At 41.1% G+C, this 27,883-nt stretch overlaps 2 protein-coding genes across 3 annotated transcripts; one reads left to right on the top strand and one right to left on the bottom strand.

The window, feature by feature from the left end:
- Positions 1-20,405: 20,405 nt before the first annotated feature.
- phax (phosphorylated adaptor for RNA export) lies at positions 20,406-22,352 on the bottom strand. Its single transcript, XM_026327480.2, has one exon. The coding sequence runs from the start codon at positions 22,042-22,044 to the stop codon at positions 20,845-20,847; it is 1,200 nt and encodes a 399-aa protein (XP_026183265.1). The 5' UTR covers positions 22,045-22,352; the 3' UTR covers positions 20,406-20,844.
- Positions 22,353-22,628: 276 nt separating this feature from the next.
- On the top strand, positions 22,629-27,873 carry pmpcb (peptidase, mitochondrial processing subunit beta). Of its 2 annotated transcripts, none has more exons than XM_026327260.1 (13): positions 22,629-22,757; positions 22,889-23,020; positions 23,622-23,708; positions 23,838-23,967; positions 24,335-24,533; positions 24,656-24,735; positions 25,280-25,392; positions 25,556-25,699; positions 25,919-26,079; positions 26,237-26,322; positions 26,400-26,488; positions 27,127-27,202; positions 27,693-27,873. In XM_026327260.1, exons 1-13 carry the CDS (start codon positions 22,674-22,676, stop codon positions 27,755-27,757), a joined length of 1,446 nt encoding a protein of 481 aa, XP_026183045.1. In that variant the 5' UTR covers positions 22,629-22,673; the 3' UTR covers positions 27,758-27,873. The 2 variants fall into 2 exon arrangements, with proteins under 2 accessions (XP_026183045.1, XP_026183044.1); XM_026327259.1 differs by having other exon boundaries at positions 25,916-26,079.
- Positions 27,874-27,883: the final 10 nt, after the last annotated feature.

Genomic DNA, 27,883 nt, shown 5'->3' with positions numbered 1-27,883 from the left:
AAAAAAGGTCCCTGGTTTGAAACCCAGCAGGGGCCTTTCAGTGTGGAGTTTGCATGTTCTCCCTGTGCTTGCGTGGGTTTTCTGTGGATACTCCAGTTTCCTCCCACAGTCCAAAAACATGTATGTATTCTTCATTCCTAATACAGAAGAGTTTTCTGCTTTTTGTCACACATATACACCTGCACACATAACTTTGGAAACACCCTGAGCTTCTAAAAGCACAGGATTTACTGCACTTCTTCATCAGGATTCAGTTCTTTAGTGCCCTGTTTATTACATGGTCAGCATCCCCTGATGCACCCAACACAAATAACACAGGGTGATTACTACAAAAATAAGTACCCACTGGGACACAAAGTTGCAGTAAAATAACAGAATGTACAGTGCAATAAGTTACTTCTTGAGGTTTTTGCAAATTAATTGGCTTTAGTTTTGTCAATTGATGGAAGCACAACCTGTTGGGAAGCAGAATTATGATGAGCTCCAGCTTAGCAGTTGGTGTTGATAAACATTGTGCTTATTGAATAGAGCCCACACACCTGGTCAGTATGTGAAAAACCAAAGATGGCAGATGGTTCTTGACAACTGGTTTGTCAGGTCTCCCCCAACTGTACCTCCCCCAGCGGCAGAATTTAAAGGAGCCCTACTGTAGTTAAAGAATCTGAGTTTTATTTATACAGTACTGTACGTAAACTTTGGTATCATGCTGATGCACAGTATCACATAGGAGCATTAACATACATTCTACATTTCTAACTAATTCAGAGGCTAATTCCAAATGCTTAAACATTTGAACTGAAAATGTGCTTTTAAACTGTATATCACAAAATAAATGTGTACAAACTAAATGACACACTGTGAACCCATGACAAAGTAGGACTTACAGTATGTATGGAGTACTGGTTGACCTGGCTCATTCTGTGCTGTGTGACAAACCTATCAGTTCCCTCTAGACTTGTAAGTCCTTGAAAACAAAACCTAAGTAAAATACATTCATATATTGTTGGAGACAAGTTTGTGCAGAACATCCATACTGGAATTTAAATTTTGACTGTGCCAATGAGAAGCTTCAGGCTCAGCTTCTGTGTGGCACTTGTTTTGAGGCAAGATGTTTGGGCGGGGAGGGGTTGCTGGCTAGGGATGACCGGGCTTACCTGTCCCTTATCTTGCCTGCCCTCATTTTTCTCCACAGAGAATGGTGATCTGTCTTCGGTGAAAATCTACACTCAGATGCCCCTTTTTTTCTCCATTACCCAAGTAAATATCTCTATTTTAGGACCATGAAAGTGTAGTTTTGGTGGACAACCCTGTTTGTGTGTGTGTGTGTGTGTGTGTGCGTGTGTGTGTGTGTGTGTGTGTGTGTGTGTGTGTGTGTGTGTGTGTGTGTGCGTGTGTGCGTGTGTGTGTGTGTGTGTGTGTGAGACGGAGCGAGAAAGAGAGAGAGAGAGGAATGGAGGGGACGGAAGGAGGACTGTGGTGGTGAGCTGCACAGGGACACTTTCCCCCCTATTTGCCCTTCAAACAGCATCCATCCCCTCATGGATCACCATGGCAACTGAGTACACTCTCAGGACAAAGGAGCAGCAGATATGAAAAGGATTATGTAAGGGAAATTTAGATGAAAGTGGGCTTGGTATTAAAATTCACTCCTGACAAACATAATTGCGGATCTCTTATCAAGTCCAACAGGGAATGATAAATGATTAAACAGTAGTGCTGGAGATGCTACAGCAGAGCAAAACACATACATAAACCACCATGGATCACCTGCAGCTTGTTCTGTGAGTGTGTGAAAATAATGGGGCTGTACATTAGTACTTAACATGACGACAGCCCTTCTGTGTGGCACTTGTTGATGATGATGACATCACAACCCAGCTCAACTGAGAGTGGTCTGATCAAAGATCCGACAGAAACCGATCAGCTAATATCTTATGTTTCATGAGGTTGGCTGTTTGTCTTTGACTTTGTGACTTGAAATTCATTGTTGTTTAACATATTATAGTCAGTTGTTTATACTTACTTAAAATAATTTCTAAAAAGTCTTAGACAGTTTCCTGAATTCCATCTTTAGATAATTTGTTTGTCTCACTGATGTTTGTGTTCACTGATTGAACTGATTCAGCCCCACTTCACCTACTTTACTTATTTATTTAAGATAATAATTGAATTCTTGTGATACTGTTGAATGACCATTATATAATGATATTCGATTATTACAGGTATCACTGCAAAGATTACATCTGTTTTGTTGAGATGCAGCAGGACAGCGGATGCCAACACACATCACTGTCAGGTTTTGCTCAGTGAATTGTCCTGAGCTCTAGTCTGGTGTCTGACTTTTGTGTCTTGATGTAACTGTTTTTACTGGCTCTTTGTCAAATAGGAACTGTGTAAAATTGGTATTTGGTGCCACTCAAAGTGTCTGTGGTGCTATATACAGAACGAAAACATATGAGTGAAGCACAAGTAGGGACAGTCAAAGTTTTAGTTGATGGCTCATAATCCCAAGCAGAGGCCTCTCTTTCTCTTTGTGAAAAATAAATGATGTCTTAGTGGGTTTCAGTACAAAGAAAATTAATTAGGAATGGGATTCACATCTGTTATTTAATGAAGTGGTTAAGCAGAGCAAGTGATGTAGACAGTGAGGGTCTGTCTCCAGAAGAAAGTCATTTACAGTCGATCAGTGATGACAGATGAAAGTAATCAAATAGGCAGATGACACATCTGAGTATCTGTGGGGGACAACAACAGCTAGTAAATACAAGTCACATTCTAACACATTCTTTTCTTGGGTCTAAACATCACATGCTGTGATGCTGATGCTGCAAGAAAAGACACTAACAACTATGTGTGTGCTTTTTGGAGATGAGTGCATTAATACACCATAGTATGGTGACCCATACTCAGGATTTGTGCTCTGCATTTAACCCATCCAAAGTGCACGCACACACCATGAACACACACCCAGGCGGGCAGCCATTGCTGCAGCACCCAGGGAGCAGTTGAAGGTTCGGTGCCTTGCTCAAGGGTCTCACCTCAGTATTGAGGGTGGAGAAGGTGCTGGCGATTCACTCCCCCCACCAACAATTCCTGCTGGTCCTGCGACTCGAACCCACAACTTTTGGGGTTATGAGTCCGAATCTTTATCCATAGGCTACAACTGCCCCCACATAGTCACACAGTATGATAAATGCCTGTGTGTGTATGTGCGACTCTTTATGTGTGGATTGTGAATAGGGCCATCTATCACTCCCAACACCTGTAGACCGTTCCTCCTAGACTTGCACTCTGATCAAGGACATGCAATGACAGACTCTCATTTCACACCTTCTGTGTTTTTCTTATATTGTAGAATTACATAGTTACTGTGATTGCGTTCTTAAAAGTTCTACTACTACAGATAGATTTTTAGCCACCAGAAGGAAAAAGAGATCCAAAACTAGCTTCCAGACATACAGACCTGACATATTATTTCTAGATAATTAGTTTCTTTGGTGAACTTTTCACACTACCTGTAGCAAAGTGGAGAGCAGCATTCCGATCACAACCCGCACACCTCAGACACAGCGTCAGCATCTTAGTCATTTGAGTCATCAAAAGCAACAACTATACAGCATTCACAGTGCTGACCCAGTGGATACGCTCCCTTCCAGTTGTTCACCTCTCTTTCATCTCCTCCTGTCTCTGTTCGTTCTCCATTTTGTCCGTCCAGTTGGATTTGTCACAGTGTTTTCAGTCATTCAGCCAGTGTCCCTATCTGTGTCCCCTCCCATCCTCCTCCTCTACCCCTGCCGCAATCAGCGCTCATTCCTTTCTCTTCCTCTCTGCTCCTCTTTTCCTTCAGGTGATGGAGCTTTGACCTTCATAGAAATCAGTATTCATCCCAGGCAGAGACCTATCAAAATGTAAATGATAGCCCCGACAGAGGCAGAAAAGTGGGAGTGGGTGCATTATGCACCCAATGAGCCATGCCTCAAGGGGCCAACCATACTCATCTGGCAAGAGGGCTGCAGGGGTTACACAGATGGCAAATGGTTCACAGGTCTGGTGATGTCACTGCATCCTCCTCTGCTCGCCAGCTGCAGCTGGCGTGCTTACCAGCTCAGATACTGGGTCACACTGGGAGGCTTTAATGGAGGTAATGACTGGTTTGGAGCAGCCCTACCACAGCATCCTGACTTCATTTATTTTATATCTAATAAACAGAGATAAAAAATTTGGGATGTAAAATCCCCATGATGCAACAATCCAGAGGCATGGTATAAATCAAAGAAAGCAGATTGGAGTACACTACAGAGATGGTGAAACTTTACTGGACAGCTGAGAAAAAAGAAGGGCTCTTTGAAATGCCACATTATAATGTGTCCACTCCCTAAGGAGAAAAAGGGCAAAGAGAGCCATCTGTGTGTGAAGAAGAGAAATATATGGTGTGTTCCTCTGCCAAGATAATTGTTTTATTATCTAATCTATTAGCATGACTTTGTGATTAGAGAAAATAAATTTTACCTGAGCAGAATCCATCAACTCCTAACTGATTCTGTGCTATTTCGGACATTAACTCATCTATACCTGTTTATAATGTTTTACATTTGTACTAAACAGTCACTTTCCGACATGAATAAGATTAAATCTTGCTTCCTGACACCATTCCAGACTTCAAACCAGTCACTCAAAGAGACATCATACACTACCACTACTATTTTATGGTTATTGCACTTACAGAAAATAGTAAGTATATTATGTCTATAACTTTACGATGGCAAATAAATCATCTAAACAAGTTTGTCAGATTTCATATCAGTGTAATGACTTCCTTTGACATCTCTGCACTTTAGCTGCTAGGAGTTAGGAGTTTACCTAAAGCAAGAAACACAATTTTCTGCATTTTTGAACAGATAAATGAATCTGAATGTGTTGCAGACAATAAATAGTGGTGTGTCTTCACCAGTAAAGCTTGAATAAGTGTAAAGTTAGATCTATCTAGCACTACAGAGAGCATTCTGTATTATTTCAACCAGTCAGAGTATCTTTATGCTGCTAATTGTATTAATGTTAAGCTACAGTGCAGTTTAGTGAATTATCCAGGAAGAAAAAGTTATAGATTGTGAATTAACAACAAAAATCTTAACCTCCACTGGTGACCTGTCCAGGGTGTACCCCTGCCTTGCACCCAAAGCGAGCAGGATAGGCTCCAGCAGATCCCTGTGACCTTAATTAAGAATAAGCAGGTATAGATAATGGATGGATGGATGGATGGATGGATGGATGGAACTTGCATCAACCTCCTACAATAAAACACTTAATTAGATAAGTTATAACTACATTTACCGCTGTTATTATTATCATATCATATCATATTAAATTATGATTCAGATTTTGGAGTATTGTATTTGTTATTAGCTACTAAATATATAAAAACAAATATATTGCATTAATTTAGTGCTACAGGGCAGTACGAAATCTAACAGTGATGTTGCTCTTCTTGAAACAGTCTGATTTTCATTTCTTCTAAGACCTGCCCTGGTTGTGGCTTTAAGTGTACTAACTGCTGTTAGTCTGAAGAACAGACAACAAACACACACACACTGCAAATGCCACCATTGCTGCACACAGCACAGACTTTTGTTTTATTACTCAATCTAGCTCCATTACAGTGTGGCTCCTGCTGTGGAAGTCATCTGAAGGTGCTCTTTATATCTCACTACTTCCATATGATGACCAAGTTCAATAACTCATTATTATCCCTAACGCTTCGATTCACAACATTTAGCAGCCGCTCCGTCACGCTGGCTGCTCCTACTATTACTGTGCTGACAGTTCTTACATTATAGCTGGAGGGTGGTGATGAAGGTCCAGGGAACTATAACATGATCCTTAGCCCAGACACTACATATATAGATACACAGATTTTAAGAAAAATTACACAATACAGAAGAAACAGAATCAAGAAAGAAAAAGTGAATAATTTTCTCTTCTCCCAGCACAAAGTGGAAACAAAATCAGTTAATAGGGACAGACACTATTTAAAGTCGCTGTATGATAGTCATTTTTTCCCTTTAGTCATATGCCAACATTAAAGCTGTAGTGATTTAGCTGACAAATCAAGAGATCAAGGTCAAGTACAGTCAAGTATAATATTATGAAGACCTTCAAGAAGAGGCTGTCTGGCGTTATGGTCATTAGAACAGTTAGCATGTCTCAGTGCTGTCATTTGTTTCAATCACGCCCTGGCCTTACCTGCACCTACTGTCACTTTAATGGGTGAGGGCAACACTGAGGGCTGTCACTATTTGACCTTTGAGCTGTGGCTTCAGAGACCATCTACTTTCTGTAACATCTCCCCATCACTGAGCGGTAGCCCACTTAAAGTATCAGATGGGCCAGATGATTCTCAGTGGAATACAGAGCAGAATTAAGCCTTGCAGTAAAAACTGCTTCTGACTTGGAAGATGAAGAAGAAAGAAGAAAAAATCCCACATTTTCAAACACTTTAATCAAAGCGTTTGCAAATGTCCGATTGCTTCATCTTCCACGGCCCAACAACTACTTTAGAATTCACAAAGAGTATCGACTGCAGTTCCCAAAGCCTTAAGTCTCCCCTCAGGCCTATAGAAAGGGGGCTGTTGTACGCAAATATACTAAGTAGGGAAGAATAAAGTACTGGTGTTAGTTGAAATGATAACTTTGATAATTTTATATAGCTTACATGAACATATAGAAAAGCACTGCACACACTTTTACTTTTGATTATCTTTAATACAAAAACTAATTTGTGGTGATTGATGAAACGTGTTAGAAACTATTCTAATTAAAATAATTTACCACACCAACTTGGTGGGTGTTTTTATATACCTTCCTTATATCTATATGTTGGCTCACTGGTGCCACCCAAAAGCATCCCCTCTCTTTTCCATTTAGCATCAGGCTTTTCCTGTTTTCCTTGACCTTATATGTTTTATAGACCTTTCCATACCCTGGCATGCCTCACCTCTCCAGTGACTGTTAGCTAATCTGATCACTTTCAAACACCTTAATTCACAGCTGTAAATAAATGCATACAGAGTTACAGGTTAGAATGGAAAATGTCACAGAAAAAAGACATCCTGGCATCATTGAAGAGGTGTGTCATTTGTCCTGCTCCAAGTCAGCATTCATCAGTCATACAACAACAACATTCCTGCCATATGGGAAATGAAGAAAACCTCCATTGATTGTGAGGTGCTGATAGGAGGTAAACAGTCTGGAGAGGAGAGGACTGAGGAGGAAGGAAGGGGAACAAGGTGACCATCCTAATGTGTGCATTTGTAGTAGGTGGAAATGACGGTTTATTGTTGCTGATTTTTCTAAAGATGCATAGGAAAAAGACATCAGTCTACTAACATATAAAAAAGCTCTCCGTAAAGCCAGAACTGCATACTATTCATCACTAATCGAGGAAAATAAGAACAATCCCAGGTTTCTTTTCAGCACTGTAGCCAGGCTGACAAAACGTCACAGCTCCGTTGAGCCCAGTGTTCCCTTAGCTCTCAGCAGTGATGATTTTATGAGTTTCTTTACAAATAAAATCACAACTATTAGAGATAAAATTCATCAGATGCTTCCTATACCTGCAATAAATGAATCTTCTACTACAGTAGCTCTTGAATCATCTGTAGGACCTCAGTTATGTTTAGACTGCTTCTCTCCCATAGATCTCTCTGAATTTACATCAGTAGTTGGTTCATCGAAATCATCAATGTGTCTCTTAAACCCCATCCCGACTAGACTGCCAATAATTGATTCATCTTTATTAGACTTGGTAAATTTATCTCTAATATTAGGCTACGTACCACAGGCTTTTAACAAGGTTCTGTGCTAGGACCAGTTCTCTTCACCTTATACCTGCTTCCCTCTTCAGCTTTTCTAACAACATATCTACTCTAGATGGCATAGCCCTGGCCTCTAGCACTACTGTGAAAAACCTTGGAGTTATTTTTGACCAGGACATGTCCTTTAACTCACACATAAAACACATGTCTAGAACTGCATTCTTTCACCTGCGCAATATTGCCAAAATTGACCCTGAACCATCCATTAGTTTTAGCTGCTATAGGCCTAGATTGACTTCCCATCATGCACCAAGTTCTTCTTTTCTCTCCTCTCCTCTCCTCTCCTCTCCTCTCCTCTCCTCTCCTCTCCTCTCCTCTCCTCTCTCCTCCCCCCTCACATGTATATTCCACCATTGAATGTCACTAACCTTGTGCTCTCTCTCTCTCCCCTAGTTTGTGCTCTCTCTCTCTCTCTCTCTCTGTTCCCTATCTGTACCTTCTGCAGGTGTCCCTGGTCCTGGAGCTGTATATCGCTGATGTGCAGTTACTGGTCCCACCAACCTGCAGTGTCTATTTGTTGTTTATTGTTGCTGTTCTTTTCTCTCTCCTCTATCCACTCACCCCAACCGGTCGAGGCAGATGGCCGCCCAGACTGAGCCTGGTTCTGCTGGAGGTTTCTTCTTCCGTTAAAGGGAGTTTTTCCTCTCCACTGTCACCAAGTGCTTGCTCATAAGGGATTTGTTGAGTTTTTGTATAGTGCTTAATAATCGTATATACAAATAAATTGAATTGAAATTGAAATAAGATCCAGTAAAGTAGTTATTTTCATTTGTACAGTATAATATTTTGTTTTTTTAGCAGGATACGTGTGCACAAAAGACAATATGTATACAGTACATCTAATTGTCATGACATTTATAAAGCTGGACTTTTTCTGGGTCGTGTTTTATTCATTGCATTTTGGACAGCTAAAAAAAATCTATTTCAGTTTTTGACCTCAGATTTCAGTAAGGTAGTAGTAGCCATAGTTTCTTCTTCAGCATGAATCTACAGATTAGGAGTGGTGTTGATATAAATCAAAGATTGCCTTCACATCAGCATCATTCTGAAAGAGAACTAACAGCTTGTCAGCACAGCTCATTTCTGCCTTTGATGTGTTGCAGATCATCTGCGACCCTGTCTGCTAACCTCCAAATAACTCCTGCTATCACAGAGCTCTGTTCAACAAGCATCAACTGCCACATCAACATCATGTCCTCATTTTGACCGAGAAAGTCTTAAAAATATCACAACCAAATTACAAGTGATCCATATTTCACACCGTATAGGAAGTGACATTAAATATGCCAAAGACTAGCTGACTAGTAATGTAAATCATATTTAACTCAAATACTATATTTTCTTTTATTTTAGCGAGTATTCCTTACCTCTTCTTAATACAAATACAGGACTCAGTGTTGTTTTAACAGAGTAACATTAGGCGAGAATATTATGTTGCCAGTGCAAATGGCCTATGCAGTGTGTCAGACAGCAAGTTATCAAGTGGTCTTACAGCAGTAATGAATGTGTGTGGTGCTGTAGACAGAGGAGATTAGGGTTTTGATGGCATCATTTGTGGCTACATTTCAAGATCCTGTATGTTTACGCCTGTGTATGTGTATAAAACCATTTTTTTTGTCTTTGTTTAAATAAAGGTTAGGCTCAGACATGCACAGTGGAAAGGAGAGCAAGTGTGAATTAGGCTGCGTTCATTCTGTATTCATAACTACTCCTTCTTATAACCTGTGTCTGGTGACAATATGGCCTGACAGCTGTGTTCAGAAGACAAGTGACGAGAACAGAGAAACGTCACATCTGCTCTTGCTACTCAGATTCTGCCAATTTACGACAGCTGTCTCAGGTGGATAAAGAAGTACTTATCGTCATGGCAACGCTGATTCAGTTGCAGTCTTAAAATGCAAGTTGTATGTAGTCGACATGCTTCAACATGAGGATTTCCACATGGCCCATATTTAACACACACAAAAGTTACTGATGCTGATGCTGGTTAAAACAGCCTAAATCTATGTCCCATACAAAGGTCTTGTGACACTTTGAGGTTGTGTGGTGTTTAAAAACAATAAAATCATGTCACTGGTTGAAAAGACTACCCAGGCAGTCTGCAGCTGATGCTATCAGACAAGTAGGCCAAATGTTAAAGCTGCATCAAAACAGCAAGTGTCAGAGCTGTTGATAGTGTGGACAAGTAACAGGCTTTAAGTTTATTAACAATTAGTAAGTGAAAGTAAAATGTGTGCGTGTGTTCATTAGCCTGTTGTGTAGCCTGAGTCATATTCTTTCATCAGCTCGATTATCCAGAACCACACACACAAGACAGTGAAAAGGAGGAGGAACGCCTTGGTTCACACCACTAAGACTGGGGGCCAATTATGGCGGCCGGTTGCCATGCCGACAGGAGGCGGCCTCTTTCTATAAAAAGCCAGTAGTGTGTTACTTTACATAATTCCAGTCACTTTGGATTTTCCACTCTGCTCCTCCAGACTAAGAGGGCTGCATTACTGAAGCAGGTTTAAGGAGGCGTGTCCAATCGCAGAGCTGCAGTTTGACACCATGCAGGCAAGTCATCTGCAGATGGTTCTTCTTACTCGGTGTCATTCAGTGGGTGTAGACACACCCTCCGCATCCATAACCATGTCTGATGTGTTGTTGCCTCAGTTCTGGATCCCTGGTTGTTATGTGGGGGAAGTAATTACAGGTGTGACTTGTACACTTTCATGTGTGTCTTCTTCAATGAGTAGAGCTTTTCTGTCTTAACCTCACCCGCTGTCAAGATGCAAGGAGGGAAATCGGTCCATAAAGGTAAAAAGTGGATGTGGTGGTAGTGGAAGTGGTGCACTTCAAATATTATTTGATGTGTAGAGAAGTCATGTACAGTTTCCCTTCCACATTCCCTGCGTGCCTCAGAAAGCATGTTTGATGGTAATTTATGCATTATGAATATGTTGACACAAAACATGGGTGTTATGTATGTGGAATGCTGAAAATATGCATAGCGTGATGAGGAAACATACCACAGAGATTTTAAATGCACCCAAGTGGGACTCAAGAGGCACGTTTGATTTGAAATTGAGATTTATTTAGTCTAACCAAAACATGATACTGCTTCATGCTAAAGTAGACATGAAGAAGAATTTTATACAACAGTATTCTTGCATCATTTCTGATCATGTTCTGCTGGAGTGCACTGTGCTAAAATAATAAATACATTTTGTGCACTCCAGGACCTTAGAATTGTGTTTTTATAAAGTTGTGTGGACTCATTAGAAACAAAGCAGCAGTGGACAAAATGCTGGATCCTCTCACAGTACAGCAGTATCTTTCATTTGGCCAGCCCTTCCTTCAAAATGCCCACATCTGTCAAATTTCATGCCCTGAAACATAGAACTGCCTCTGCTGCAATTACAGTCAAATCAAGCACACTCCAAGTTAACCGTGGTGATTCTGTCTCAGACTTGGAAAGGCTCCTCTAAAGCCACAGAAAACATTTTAGGAGCACTACTCCTCTTGACAAGTAGAGTGGAGTGCCTCTTTAAAACAATAATCCAGTGGTTATTGAAACTGTTAGTGGGGTTTCTGCAGTCAAAATGAAAAAAATAAAATATTTAAAGTAATCTTTATAATGTATTTTTAAAAATATACTCCCAATCTGGCTTGATTGGAAATGAGGTTGAAAATATTTTATTCTTTGTATGGAGAGAGAGGGCCAGTTTAACAAGGATGAAGCATTACTCTCTCTCAACCTCTTGTGTTGTTCGACCCTGTGAAATAATGAGGTGTGCTATTCATTGTTATGGGCTTTTAGTAGTTTTCAAGGGGGGTGGAAGCAAAAGCAATCAGCATTTGTGTGACTGTAGTGAAGACCCAGTGACTAATAAAGCAGCTAATCTAAGTTTTCTTGTAGATTGATGTGGTTATGTTACTGGCTATTTTTAGAACACACCACTGATTCATTTCAGGAAGAGAATGATATTTCTCCTTCTGCACAGCTTCACTGATTCTGCGTGAGAGTAATTGAAGATGGCTATTCTTGAAAGTTTCAAGGCGTTCTCACCTGAATTCCTCATCTGTCTTGCAACAGACGCTCCATGACGGCCGCACCACAGCTCCACTGAAGCTGTGAGGATTTGTCCACATCACAGAGATGGAGCTTATTAACTGCACACTGGTGTCAGCCTGCTGGCAGCGACTTAATGAACCAATTAATGTTAAACAGCGGAGTCGCACAGATTAGGAGCAATTCATATGAAAAATTATTCCTTAATCGTGTTGAACGTGTGGATGTACTGTACGAAGGATTAATAAGGAGCAGTTACTTTGAATGGAGTCCACTGGACCCCTTCAGAACAGGGATCTCCACTATCCCTTCCCTTGCAGCTTCTGATTGGCTGAATACACCTAATCCAGCTAATCAGCAGTGGGTAAGGGCAGGGATAGTTGGAAAACAGGACAGTGGACCTCAAGGACTGGAACTGGAGACCCCTGCTTTAAAACTTTGACTTATTGTAACTACACAGTGTGAAAGCACTGTATTTATAAACACAAAACCATGCTCAGTCTAATTTATAGGCTGACTTCATCAAGGGACTAAAAAGAAAGATAATGCCTTCTGATTCATTGTCATTGGACCGTGACACGCAAGCTCAAGATGTATACTCAATTAGTGTAATGGAATCCACATGTTTGATCTGAAACACAGTCATCAGGTTGTGTCTCTGATGTCCCTCAGTGCTCCAGTAAACTACTGAGCGATACAGTCTCCAAGCTGGACTCAGTTTCCCTCCCATTATCTTTCCCCCGCTCAGCATTTGTTCTTTAACTCTCTCCAGAGAGAGTCAGGACGCACCACTTGGCCTGATGCTTGAAAGGTACATGTAATTTAATGAGAGGATACTTTTCATTTGACATTCACACTTAGTCATTAGAGATGACAACCTGGAGGGAAAATGTGAGTCACAGTGAAAGCCCTGATGTAGTACCTGTCTTTTTAGTGATTGCGATACTACACAAAGGAAATGTAGGTCTGATAAACATCATGATCCCTGTGGAGATCACATTTACCCAGCAATACATGCAGCAGGTGTCATTTCAATTTTTATTTCAGCTTAACTTTCTAAAATGCTGCCTCCAGAAGGAAGAAAACAAAGACCACCAACCTGATTTTCTGTTGCTGAAGGAGCTGAGTAAGCTGTGTCAAGCCTGTGAAAGAAAAATGTTGATGTAAGAGTTGATTGGGATTTCTGTAGGTCATTTACTGGATTGGTTGTTGTCCTGTGTATCCATTTTGTCTCAGCTTTTCTCTCAAAATATCTCTGGCTCTGGCACTAGAAGATAGTAGTTTGATTCCTGCAGAGCTCGGATTAGCTTAGCTGTTTTCCAGCCAGGAAACCACGGTCAGTGAGTGCAAAACCAGACCTATTTGAAATGCTGAAAAAAACTGATGGTGTAGGTCTTGATTCAGATATCTAGAAGTGGGCAAAGTAACAAAACACACTGAGATAAAATCAATCATCCGTCCTATCATTGGTCTGTATATTTCCAAATGTTGGACTGGTCCTTCGTTTAATTTGGGCATTTGGGGAACAAAACATAAAAAAAGACAGAGCTGACCCAAACTGAAGCCATCATTTTGTAGGCAGCACAAATTTTAGCCAAGGACTTAGTGCATTATCACCAACCTGTATTGTCACTGATGTGGGAGACAAATGTGAGATGTGCTGTGACCGGAGCAGGGCCATGATGGGACCAAAGCAATCCTAGTGGTCTGTGAGTCTAGGCGATTACACACTGGTCAACATAATAGAAGCCTATTATCTGAGGGCCAGAGAGGAATGACAGGGGTGGCGAAGTAAACCGGCAGATTAATGAGACTGTCATCCAGTTTGAAGACACAACCACTTAGGTCTGAGCCAAAACATTTAGCAGAGATCAACCTGTAAAGAGAGATGTCAAGAGAAGGGAAAGGGGTCCCTGAGAAAAACACGATGATGTGATTTTAAGATCTTCACTTAAGCACATCTGGATACTGTTAGAATGCGATTAGAACTGACAAGAAAGACAAAAGACAAAGGCGCTCTGTTTTAAACTAATCCAGGGATTTAGCTAACCACAAGTTGCCAAAGGCCATAACATTGTATTTACCTTAAAAAGTTTAATTTAGAAGTGATTTTTCAGGCAATTACCCAAGAAAAAACCCTGCTGGAATTCTTAAAAAATTATAATTAAATAAATAAATGTTTTCTGATGTAATCTACCTAGAAAGCTGCAGCTCTTTGGCACCACATATAGAGCTTTCCCTCAACCACTGAAATCATTTCTACCTCAAAGAAACATTTGTATCAATCTGCCATTTTCTTGGGTCTTTTTTGTCGTGCCACTCCCCCAGGACTCCGTCCCTAATGCTGAGAAAATGTGGGAAGTTGTGCTGGAGTCTATATTGGTGTGCTCATCTATCATTGATTCATATAGGGAGACTATTTATATGCAAATGATCCCTCATTCAGCTGTGAACTGTGCTGTTAATGGTGTTCTGGGGGCAGTTGTCACTCTGTGTACTTGACAAGGCTTTCTCATTCACTGACATGTCTTGTCCCTGCACCTCGTCCGTCACAGGGAAGTGGGTGTATGTGTGTCACACCTCAGATCATAGTGAGGGTCCTTCAGATAACTGTGAGCTCACCTACACATTCAGACCCATTCACACACACTCCCCACCGTCTCCAAACATGTTATAAGAAGATAGAAATAGATACAAACAACGTGCTTACAGAGTGTGATTGGAAACCAGAGGTGTTTATATAGTTTCTAGAATAATTTTATCCATGTGTATGTAATTAAGGATGGACAAAATATTAGAAACACCATTCAGAATAATCCCATCTAACACCACTACAGACGGTGTTGACACCAGAATATTTAATTCTAAGATTTACACACAATTTATTAATTTCCACCCTTCATGTTTTCACATTTACAGTCCTTTAAACCCCAAATCAGTCTTTTTACCATCATTTAAAGACAGCTGGGTAAAAAATAAACGTTCTTATGGAAGCTTTTTAAAAATCTCCGATCTTTCAGAAATTTGATATGTAGCAAAAATGATTGTCCTTGATGAGGAATAACCTTGAAAACACCCCTGTCTTTTCAACTGAGCTACACCTGCTAATAACCACCCACTCACATTTAGGTTGTCATCTTTAAAGAGATGTCTATGAAATGTCGTCTCACATCACAACAGACGTATTCACCCACTGTGTCTGAAAAACCAGGCCAAGTGTTTGATTGGAGTGACGTCACGCATGGTCAAAGCTTTGGAAGGAAATAGTCATAAACAGTGCCGGCATAGGTGGCTGCTTAACTGCAACTAAAAAACACCAAAACACCACCCACATCAAGCCACAGGAACACCAGTGAAACAGGGAAGCTTAAGAAGATGCCACTTATCAAGCACTTTATGAAAGGAAAGCAGAAGCACTGAGGAACAGGCTTGTGGTCATGTAAAGCTTGTAACTAAGATTAGCACTGTAACAGGCAGATTACTTCGGCATAGTAGAAACAAGCTGCAGGAGGACAGCTCTAAGGAAAAGAGGGAGATGAAAGCTGGTTTTAGCTGTACCTAAGCAACCAGCAACACAAGCTGTTTCTCATTTCCATTAGAAGAAAAGGGACTCACTCATTTATCATAAATGTTTGTCCAAACAACGCAACAAACACTTGATTTGTCATCTCTCTGATGGCCAGTCTGGCAGAATGACATATTATACCCAAAAAATGACTATCACCAGTGGTTGGGCAGGATACTTCAAAATGCACTAATCGATGTTTTGAATTTACAGCAGGTCAAGTAAGTATGTGTGAGCTTTCTTTCTGTATCAATTAATTATACACATTACTTTTTTAGGATCTTTTGTGTCAGCTCATGTAATAAACACTGTTATTGTCAAAAAGGAAGTCATCAGTTTTACATTTTTAATTTCCTCTTCCTCTGGCCACCATGATCAATTTCATGCCTGGTTTGAAAGGATGCCTCATTATTTGAAGTGACGGAGGATTTCTTGTCAGCCTATTATCAATTTCATGCTTTGTTTGAGTAGATTGTCACTTCATTTGGGCTGCATCATTGCTACGATGCAAAATAGTAATACTTTGAAAACGCCAATTTGATTGTCTTGGATACATGGACCACAAATGTGCACAATGGCATAAGGCATTTCTTTAAGAAGATTTTGATTTCAGTTCATAGTCACATTGGTGGTGCTGTTCTGTTGGTGGCAGGCCACTGTTGTTAGTCTGGTCCTTGGTCCAGACTGAAATATTCCCAATAATTCAGAAGAATAGGAGGACTGTGTTAAAACAGTAAGGACATTGCTGTACTCTTTGGCTTCCATTGGTATAAAGAAATACCAGTTCACTTTGTCTTCCCCCACTGCACCCTCATCTGAGATGGTACCTTCTGACTTACTGAACAGACCGATCCAGGTAATCAGCAGTGGGTCGGGCAGGAATAGTCAGAAAGACACAGGGCAGTGGCCCTCGGGGACTGGAATTGACCACCCCTGGTATAAAGTATCACAGACTGGTGAGGATTGTAAACATGAGTGTGCAGTTTGCTGACATTACAGATTCACATTCTCACATTACAGATTTCTGGCCTACTAATGAAAAGCTTTTTCCAGTGCAATGAGTAAGGAACTTCCTATAATTTAAGTGATGGAAGATGATAAGCTCTGCTTTTTGGTTTGCCTATTTTTCAGTGTTGCAAGTAGTTGATACTTTGCGTTAGGCTAGGCCATCAGCTTAAAAGTGATGTGGTGGTACTGTACGAGTGTCAGGCCTGGTTTACATCATTTGATGCTTAGAGACCTTTACTTTATCACAGCTCGTGTCTAGCCCTTGTTTTAGTTTTTAGCTTCACCCTGCTACTGATCGTGTTGGTCACTGTCACCTGTGTTCATGTCTTCAATTCTGTCCTCACCCAGGTCTTTGTTCCAGTCTCACATCTGTCTCCTGCGCTTGTGTCCAGTATCTATTTCAAGTCTTCAGCAGCACTTTGTGACAGCTAGTTTGGTTCAGATGGGTAAGGCCTTTAAAGAGAACCATGTACATTTAGCATGTACTCCTACCTCCTACTCATTTTTGACTTGTAAATAAATCAAAATGTTTTTGACTCCATGTTATCCTCCTAGTCAAAAATGAGTGTTTATATTCACTGCATATTCAATGTAACTTAACCCACTTTGGTCTGGGTCAAGCAGAGATGAACAGTGGCCTAAGTTCTTTTATTCTAAGTCCACACTACATTTTTGAACAATAACAATAAAGGAACGCAGGCTAGTCTTTGGACTAAAGTGACATCATCCCGAGAGCCAACACACTTTCATGAATGATCCATTGTCTCTCCTGTCCTCCCAGCTGGGTCACCTTTGTGTTGGTTAAAGTGATGAGTCACTGTTCTCACTAGTCCTCTGATGATGTTATCTCACTCACCTTCATTGCTGTACTTGTGGCCGCTGGCAGTAGCACAGAGGACACATGTGACACACGTAATATTGCATCCCTTATCAGGCCAGTCATGGATCCATTGTCTAATTGGATCTCTGACAGCATCCCTGGGATTAGGTGTGAAAGGTCAGCGGGGGTGTACTAATAAACTTAGACTGCATTTTACTTCTGCTTGTGTAATCATTAGTGGAACAAAATAAGTTCTTTTGTGAGCTGACCATCCATGTCACAGTGAAATAATAATGTATGGACCTCAAAGAGCAGATGCTCAGAGAGTCCGTCCAAATAATACTAATTTTAAAACACCACATAAACACTCCATGTTTGCTGGAGTGATATTTCTTGTCAGCCCCTCTGAATGCTGTGACGCATTCAACCCCATCTCTGTCCAGAGATTCAAGTCCTTCAACCCTGGTCTTGTGTGATTTAATTCAAATAAGAAACAACGTGTTGTATCCAGGCAACAAGTTTGTTGCCAGGTGACAGATACAGAGGCCCTGAGACCAGAAACTGAGCGTAACAATTCCACATAAATAAGACAAGACAGAACATCTGTCCCCTACTGCAACTCAAACATTTCTTTGATCATCTTTGACTGCCTTACCATTAAGCAAACAATACCTTTCTGTTTGCCATCATTCGAACTGTAAACTCTGGTCTTCTTCAGCGGTAATACATGCAATAAACTCAGCAAGAAGTGACAGTAAAACTCAATTCAAGAAAGCTGATCTCCACACCTCTTGTAAACCTTAATCCGCTTGCCTAATTGCTGCATGGAATAATGTTGATGATGATGATGATGATGGTGGCTTATCAGAAAAGACATATCCGCCTGCAAATACGAAAACAGCCATAAGTGGTGGCATTATCAAACATGTTTCTGCCAGAACGCTGGGACTTTCATGTGGCAGCCATGAGCAGAGATAATGATCATATCCAACGCATTTCAGTTGACAAATCCACCGCCACCATTAAAATCTTTCATTCTCCCCTGGAGCTGTGTGGGGGAACAGTATACTTTTACTTTGATGCAGCTGTTTTAGCAGGTTACTGAGGTTGCTTTAGCTCAAGGAATAAGTCAGATTTAAAATGTCGGATGGGGAACTGTATGCCTGTTATACATGGAACATTAAAGCTGCACTAATCATATTTTATACTAGCAAAAGATTAAACTGTAATATGAAAGGTTTACCTGGATGTATTTTTACCAGTAATTGCAGTTTCCCTTAATGCCACAGAGCTTTGGAGCATCCTTCAGGTCATTATTTTAGTTTTCAGGGACCACAAACTACTTCATCAACCCTGTTTACAAAACCTCAAATTTGAATAAACCCACTGTACACTAGTTGCCCTGTACCAAACAAGAAAAGGGACTAGTTGGTGAAGGTCAAACATTTACAGTGGTAAATAAAGTCTCAGACAGTGTTCTTAGTTCACACTGCTGCCTCCATCATACCTCTACAAGGATCAATTTTGCAAAAGATAGAGACAAGAAGAAATACTGTGCAGATCTCCCATGGTTTAGGTTTCAGCTTAATTCCAATATAATATGGTTGGATGGAATTTTATTGTCAGTCCTTTACATCAGATAAATATACTACCAAAACACAGCAGGGACTGTTTGTTTGGTTTGGGCCATCCGTGGGGCAGTCGAATCTTGGGGCTGATATAATTTATGGTTTTTAGTTAAAAAATGCCAATCACTGTCCCAAAAGCAGGGGATGAGGCCTATTGGTTCATTTTCTATACTGACACTGGGCTGACCCAGTCACCTTTCTACTATACTGTGTCATAATAATTATTAGGACTAAGGGATCCCTTGATAAAGATGTGTGAAAGGCCTGCATAACAACACTGGCCTACTGTGATCAAATGTATGCTTGTTTATTTATTAGTCTAAGGGGGAAAAGATTTAGATGGAAAACAAAATTGTCCTGTATTTTCAACCAGGTATAGTGGGAACTATTAAGATATGGCATGGATTTCTGTTATACTTCTGGGGCAGCCCTCTACCCATGGCCTAGCCCATCCATTAGGCAATATAGGTGACCTTGGGGTTTCAATGTGGCTAGAGGGCCCTCTTGTGGTGCCCTTAATTTTTCATTTTTGGTTTTAAACCTTATTTTAAAACCTAAAATATTTTTAGCAGCAGAAATGATAATAAAAATGCATTTTTCCATTTTTTGTCTGCACTACATTACAAATAACTATTGCATCCAGTCACATTACACAGCCCCATTCACTATCCCTTCTTTAAAACCTCCTCAGTCCACATATCATGGCAAACTCCAGCACAAGCCAATTTCCGTATCTTGGGAGGAGAGCACTCACATTTCACCAAACTCAGAACACCTTTTATTGATACCAGAGTAACAGTTATCACTGTTATCAACTAGTGTACAGTTATCAGAGTAAGTAATTTAGGGTCTCTTACATTTTCTCCACTCTTTTAATCATTTGCAAATGAATATAGGCATCAAAATACAAAAATTCCATACCTACAGTGTGAGTGTAATCATGAGAACCTGGATTCAACTGAAACATCAATACCATTGTTCTCCACTGTTCTTGAAGTGAAGACTGAGCTGCTCACAGCAACCTGATGAATGTTGGATCATTTCTCTGTAGTTGAGTTTAGCTGACATTTATATTTGTAAGACAAGAGCCAAAGACACTGTGTGCTTCATCTACGTATCTGGTCCGACAGAGGAACTGTACATAATTTTGGCACTGCAGCATGATAATTAATTATTTAAATTAGCTTTTTTTTTTCTCCCACAATTTTTGAGCACTATTTTTCTCTTAATCATAATGTTCATATGATTAGTATTAAAATGGTACTGAAATGAGACTAAAAGAATATATTTTTTGAAGTACTCTTTTTCTTTCTATCTTATATTTTTTTACTTAATTGCCAAGTCAGTCTTTTTTTTATTTTAGTGTACACTTTACCAACCCTATGAGATATGTGCCATCTGTTGAATAAACCTATGCATTGCAACATTTTTTTCATGAGGAACATTAAAGAAGGCAGAATACAAGTCTCCTGCTGTTTATTTAAAACAATTTTTAACCCAAGTCACCTTTACTTTAATTCCAGACGCTGTAAAACAAATTTCAACAAATCAAAACCTTATCTCATAATGAAAATTATAAGATCACATTTGAAAATGAACAAGAATGCTTCAATTTTTACTCCAATGTGCTGCAAAAACTTAGGTTGACTTTATTATTTGGAATTTGATGTAAAGGTACACATTTGTATCACAAACTAGTGGCGAGTCTTACTGTGTTTACATGTGCTCTAAATCCACGCTAAACCAAAAGGAACACTATTTGTTAAAATAAGCTCTGCTTTTATTGCAAAAAGGACACACAGGGTGATTCTGATCCCATCACTTATACAGTGCTTTCAGTGTTTCATTTTAGTCCAAAGTTTCTACTGTCAGACCTCATAGAGTTAAAACAGGAGCCCTCAGAAGACCTCCAGGTCTGCAGAGTTGTAGACCACCGCTGTCTCCTCAGTGCCCACAGCAGCTTCCTCCTCACCCTCCTCCAATGATTCCAAAGCTTCATTGGTATCACTGGCAAAAGTCTCCCTAGAGACGTCGTCGTGCTCCTTCAAATTCAGTGTGCTGATAGCCTGCTTCATCTTCTTGGCCACCATGTGCCGCCTCCTCTTCTGAGCAGCTTTCTTGCTTTGATTTTCTTTCTGCTGTTCCTCCAAGAATATCTCTCTAATCTGGGCCTTGGTGATGCTGGGTGTGTTCTTCAGCATATGGAGATAAACCCCACCTGGTGTTCGTCGCCTGCTGCCATCCATGGTGTACATTCCGCCGTTTTCTTCTAGCGTGGCAGTCTCTCCTAACAGTTCTATGGCTTTTTTCTTTCCAACGACTTTAACAACTCGCTGGATCAGGTCTTCCTTAGGCTCCTGCAGCCTGAATGCTATCTCCTCTGCTACTTTATCCTCAGGATCATCCTCCGTGATCTTGTACCGGCCCTTGATGTCCATCTCAGCTCTGGGGCCTAGTCTCTCTTTAGCCGGCCTCTTCCTCTTTGCATTACCTTCTGCCCTCTGCTCTGACTCCTGGCCTGTCATGTACTCCTCCAGCTGGGCATCCAGCATGCTCACTTCTCCATCTTTCAACTGCCTCTCCATCTCCCTCTCTTTCTCCATTATCTTCCGGGCCAGGACAAAATTATAAGTCTCCACGTTTCTGCTCGACATGCTGACTTCACCCTCCATGCCAAAAATTCCCAGCTCTGCAGCTATGGCATCCTGGCATTGCTCTTGGACCACGGAGCCCCAAATGTTGTTCACCTTGCGCCCTCCAGCTGCGCAGGGAGCGGGCAGACCGGTGGGCCCTGGCCGGGTGGTGCAGGCAGGCGGCTGAGGAGTGTTGGACACTTTCTGTCGCTTCCGGCGCCACATAGCCGCCTCCTCGTCCGACGAATCTGGGTCGCTATCGCTGGACTCCACCGTCTTACTGGTGCTCCGGTAAGCGGTGGCAGGGGGCCGGGCAGCAGCTCTGCTTTGAAGGGGCTGGCAGCTGAAAGGTGGAGGAGCCTGGGGTCCAGCTTGGGAAGCTACCGCAGCAGTTCCCATCTCGGTGTCGGAGCTGGACTCGGAGATCTCCCCGTCTTCAAGCTCACCGTCCATCAGATCCGCCATTTCTTTTCTGGAAGCCCCAGCAGATATATCGGCTGCTGTTTCACCGCACTGGCTGAAGTTTAGGCCACTAACTAGCGATAGCAACCAGCTAACGCTAACGCTGCACCATCAGCAACTAATGATACCAGGGAACTTAATAATAAAGTTAGCACAGAATCAAACAGCTCAGGGTCAAAGGGAAAACGTGTAAAGGCGCAGTATGACCTGGTGTTTGAGTCTGACTGAGCTGGTTTACTCACTGTGAGCGGCTCTGGCTGACAGCACACACACCTGAAGACATTTCTGAAGAAAATTCGCGCTAGGCTAAAGCCACACTTCCGCCTTCAACTGACAGGGCCGTTTCAAAATAAATGTGATCATAAAAGAAAAAAACTGGAAAAGGCTTTCAAATGATCCGTTTCTTCAAATAATATTGAGCGAACCTAAACCCCAATAAATTATAGAAATTATTCATATTTCATACAATCAAAACGGTGCAAATGTTCTAAAAGTGACGCGTTTTTGTAACTTCTTTGCTATATGCTTTTATGAGTATTCGGGGTATTATTCTGTTGATAAAAGTACCGGCGGATGTGACGTATAAAAGAGTTGATGAAACCGCGCTTGCGCAGTGTGTCGGTTGAACTAATATGGCGTTGTCTTTACAGTGCGTCGCGTCTGCTGGAAGATATGTTCTTCAGAGACATTTGCTGAAGAGCAGCTCTTTAAGAAGGGTAAGAAACATGTTTTTACACGTATGTTTGGGATATGACGGAGCCGAGCTGTGGGTCCGGCCTGTCAGCCTGTGTTGACGGTGCTAAATGTGAAGCGTCATCATGACTGTCAGTGTGTCCTCCACCTGCAGCTCAGTCCACGCAGACGTCAGTCCACACAGGCCGGTCTCCAGGTGGCCCTGAATGTTCCTGAGACCAAGGTGACGAGTCTAGAGAACGGGCTGCGGGTGGCTTCTGAGGATGCTGGGCTGACCACCTGTACTGTGAGTCCAAAGTTTACTAGCTCCCACCAAACCAAAGAAACAAGAGAAGCACTGGTTTTCTCACGGGGTGATGAACGCAGACATTTGTTTACATGAAAATAGTCTGGTATTTCTACTGTACAGAAGTTGTAGGCAGAAAGGAAGGATGATTTATTATCAGTTAACTTCATCCACAGCACAGCTCCTCAGCAGAATATGAGATTTATACAGAGCCTTATGCCCAGAGTTCTTCCTGCTGACTCCATCCTTCTTTCTTCTGTGCTGTCAACCAGTCACAGTCTCTAATCTAATAAGAGGTATAAATTGATCCATATTAGGGCTGTGCAGTTCATTGAAAAAGTAACATTTCATGTCTGACTAATTAAATAAATAGGACTTTGAAAAACGAGAGTTTAAGCTCTACTGTCTTGTACCGTGACGTTGTTTTCACTCTTACAAAAGTTACAGAGACTCCACGTTGTCTGGTAGAAAGGCAACAGGGCAAATGGTAAAAACTTGGCCGCAAATTTACCAACCAATTAATCAGTCGACCTCTGGAGTTTAAGGAAGCAGAGATTGTGTGGATATTAATATGGGAATATTAATTACTGGCTTCTTCCAGGTGGGCCTCTGGATAGACGCCGGCAGTCGTTATGAGAATGAGAGGAATAATGGCACAGCACATTTCTTGGAGCATATGGCATTTAAGGTGATATAGAAACAGTTTAGTGATATTTTTACAATTTTTACATAGTACATTATACTTTTTTCCAATTTTTAATAATCCTAAACATCTTTCGAGTTTGTTCACCTGTGTGTATTTGTATATGTTAATCAGGGCACCAGGAAACGGTCCCAGCTGGATCTGGAGCTGGAGATTGAGAACATGGGGGCTCACCTGAATGCCTACACATCCCGGGAGCAAACTGTGTATTATGCCAAAGCTTTCTCTAAGGATCTTCCACGGGGTACGGTACAGCAGAGTAGTTGGAGTTTACTGAAATTAAGGGATTCTTGAGGTGTAGAAATGAACATGATATTGATTAATTTAGTGATTAATAGAACAGCATGAAACACTTGCTTTTGTAGCTTCCACACACATTATCAACAGCTCCAAACAGCAGCCACAAAACACAGTATCATTTGTATGAAGGTGAGATGTCTGCATATACAAGAGATAAAACGTCTTCTAAAATATATTAGGATGACACTCATCCCACCTGAAGACATTCTAGGAAATGTATGACTGTGATTGATGAAACCACAAAGTTAGTTACAGAAAATCTTCATCACTGATATATTTGAAGTTTTTTTTCCTATGTTCTGTGCCCCAAGCTGTGGAGATCCTGGCTGACATCATCCAGAACAGTACGCTGGGTGAGGCAGAGATTGAAAGGGAGCGAGGGGTCATCCTCAGAGAGATGCAGGAGGTGGAGACCAACCTTCAGGAAGTGGTCTTTGACTACTTGCATGCTACAGCGTATCAGTCCACAGCTCTGGGCAGGACCATCCTGGGTCCCACCGAGAACATCAAGTAGGAACATGTTTTCATTTTTAATGCACAGCTGCTTTGGTTTGTAGTGATGAAATCTTGCTTTTTTGCTAGGAACTTGTTTTGTAGACGTTTCTTTGTATATGTGTTTGTCTGTGATGCAGAACCATCAACAGAGGAGACCTGGTTGAGTACATCACCACTCACTACAAAGGCCCCAGAATAGTGCTGTCTGCTGCTGGAGGTCAGAGCTGTTCATCTCATCACATGTTGGGTTAAAGGTTCAATGTGTCATATATAGAATATTCTATTAACAGAAATGGAATATAGTGTTTATAAATATGTTGTCATTAGTCAAAAAATACCAACTGTTGCATTTTCTTAATCTTAGAATGAGTCTTAAATCTATATAGGGAATAGTCCTAGTTTCAGGGAGGCAGCCATGTTGCATTGCAATGTTTCTACAGTAGCCCAGAAGGGACAAGACAAACGTTGGCTCTAGACAGGGAATTGCCCTTCATTATAAAGGTGAAGGCCACTGTACCCTCCCTTATCCCTGGACATGGGGGTGAGGAGTGCTCTGAAGGTTGCATTCTGCAATCTAAACACTAGATGTCTCTACATCTTTCACACTTTACACATTGCTCCTTTAATATGTGTTGACGTGTTGGTTTGATAGTAGTCCTTACAGCAACGTAATGTTTCTGTTGAGTCTTCAAAACCTCACACCAAAGTGAGATACCACTTCAGGGTTGTTCTGACCTTTGGGACCTTCTGTGTTTCATCAGGGGTTTCACATGATGAGCTCATTGATTTGGCCAAGTATCACTTTGGAAAACTTCCGGGTAGATTTCAAGTTGAAGCTCCATCACTTCCCTCCTGCCCCTTCACAGGAAGCGAGGTAAGGTAGACCTAAGGCCAATACCATGCATTGTTTTAAATCTTTTTATCATGTAAAATGTTTTGCAAATTGACAGGTATTAAAAGAAAAATTGACAACTGTATTATTTCTTAGCTGACAGTGTAATCATAATACCAGTGAATGTGTCCTGCTGTGGCTTCAGATCCGTGTGCGTGATGACAAGATGCCCCTGGCTCATATCGCCATTGCAGTGGAGGCTGTTGGGTGGTCTCACCCTGACACCATCCCCCTCATGGTGGCCAACACACTGATTGGAAACTGGGACCGCTCGTTTGGTGGAGGTGTGGTAAGTGTTGTTCTCAGCTTGAGTTTACCTTTACTCCAAAAACAAACAGCTTTACTACTCAAACTTGTGCAAGTATTTAATGTGAGACCTTGTTGATAGTTTTATTGTGAAGAGTGTATTTTTAAATAGACACAAACAGCAGTCTGTATGTAACAATGAAGCACAGGTCCTGCTTCAGTATTCATTTGTTCCTGTTGGATTTGGTCCCTTGTGAAGCAGAATCTGTCCAGTAAACTGGCTCAGATGGCCTGTCAGGGAAATCTGTGCCACAGCTTCCAGTCCTTCAACACCTGCTACACAGACACTGGCCTGTGGGGGCTTTACATGGTGTGTGAGCCCGGTACCATCAGTGATATGATGCACTTTACTCAGATGGAATGGTGAGTACATTCACAACACAGGAAGATACACATCAACAATGTAGACTATAAAATGAGGCTGTGTTGTTTGTCGGGTCTAAACGTAAAACAGAAGATCATGTCTGTGTCTAGTTTGATGGATTCTGGTGTGATGATAAATCTGGCTGTTCCTGGCTAGGATGTCTCTCTGTACGAGTGCGACGGACAGTGAGGTGGCTCGGGCAAAGAATCTGCTCAAGACCAATATGCTTCTGCATCTTGATGGTAAGACGACTGTGACAGCAGTGATGATCAGAGAAGCACAGTGTCACATACTTCATCGACTTGTTCGTCTTCTCCAGGATCCACCCCTATTTGTGAGGACATTGGCAGACAGATGCTGTGCTATGGTCGCAGGATACCTCTGCATGAGCTGGAGGCCAGAATTGATGTAAGTGGGTAGTTTTGAGTAAAATATCAGCCACTAAGATACCACATTGTTCTTCCACTTAATTCTAATTTCAAGGCTGTGAAATAACTCGAGTCAATTTAAAAAAAAAACAAAAACTGAGGCATCAAACTTAGCATGTTTGGACACCAGTCAAAATGATACACCACAAAAGCCTGAATTTTAATTTCTGATCATGTTGCGCGTGTCCTACTCGCAGTGAAGTGTAGTGATGAATTACTGTAGAGGCCAATCATTTTGACACAAACATTTAAAACCTGGCATTGGAAACTTCTACACTTAACCTTAAATAACTAGTCCATTTAATTCAATCACAAATGAAACTGCCTTTCTGTCCCTAACTAGTATTGCCCTGGTTTAGAACAATCCTCACTGTTTATGGCCCATCCATTGAAATGGGAACAGAGGCTTCACAATGTATTAAGACCCTTCGCACACTGCGTTGTGGATACATTACATTTTTTGCCCATAAGTGATCTTTTTTTTTTTTTTTTTTTTTTTTCCCCCCTTTGTGGAAGTTATCTGTTCCGTCTTTGCTTCACCTGATAACTGTGTTAACCTAATCGTAATTGTGGTGAATATGGTTGCAGCACCTTAACATTAGCATTGCTCTTCCATAGGCCATCGATGCTAAGACCATTAAGGATGTGTGCACCAAATACATCTATAACAAGGCTCCTGCCATTGCAGCAGTTGGTATGTTTTGATTTTTTCTTTTTTTTCTAAATATGTATTTAAAGGAAAACTGATTTACCAAACATCTGTTTTATTGATGTAGCTCCTCAGTGCAGTTACACTGTAGCAGAGACTTACAAATGCAGCCACATTACTAGAAGCCTGTCAGGTCCACAAACACAAGTACACTGGTCATGAACTGTAAGGTCAAAATGAAAGTGAGTTCATGTTCACAGTGAGTTAGTTAAACCTGGAAGTGTCTGAGTACTTGTGGCCCTGTTGGATCAGTTAGTGGAGGAGGCATGTTTTTTTCTTTTTTTTTTTTTTTTTTATGGAGTCGAGATTTCACTACAGTAGAAATGGCCTCTCCACCTCTCAGTCAGAACTGAAGAAATTGTCATCAAGTAATGCTGCTGAATTTAAAAAGTCTAAGTAACTGCAGTGAAGCCAGAGCTACACAAATAAAACCCAGGCTGTAGTTTTATTGACCTGTTTTTTTTTTGTGTCTCAGGTCCAATTGAACAGCTGCCTGACTACAGTAACATCCACAGTGGAATGTTTTGGTTGAGAAGCTGAGGAACCATGACCTTGTAGTTGTACAGCACAGACACGAACACAGTTTGTCTGTAGCATTTTGTATTATAAAATAAAGAGCAACACAATAATGTTAAAATAACAGAAATACTATTGTCCTTTGTGGTT

This window comes from Mastacembelus armatus, chromosome 23, assembly GCF_900324485.2.
Source record: "Mastacembelus armatus chromosome 23, fMasArm1.2, whole genome shotgun sequence".
NCBI classification, from domain to species: Eukaryota; Metazoa; Chordata; class Actinopteri; order Synbranchiformes; family Mastacembelidae; genus Mastacembelus; species Mastacembelus armatus.
Note: the sequence above shows the minus strand (reverse complement) of the source record. Positions and strands in the feature narration are given on the sequence as shown.

Excerpts from the sequence above, each read along its gene's own strand:
- pmpcb (XM_026327259.1), top strand. The coding sequence starts at position 22,674 with ATGGCGTTGTCTTTACAGTGCGTCGCGTCTGCTGGAAGATATGTTCTT. Across the intron at positions 23,021-23,621 it reads CTGGGCTGACCACCTGTACT|GTGGGCCTCTGGATAGACGC; the intron begins GTGAGTCCAAAG and ends GGCTTCTTCCAG. Across the intron at positions 23,968-24,334 it reads CTCTAAGGATCTTCCACGGG|CTGTGGAGATCCTGGCTGAC; the intron begins GTACGGTACAGC and ends CTGTGCCCCAAG.
- phax (XM_026327480.2), bottom strand. The coding sequence starts at position 22,044 with ATGGCGGATCTGATGGACGGTGAGCTTGAAGACGGGGAGATCTCCGAG.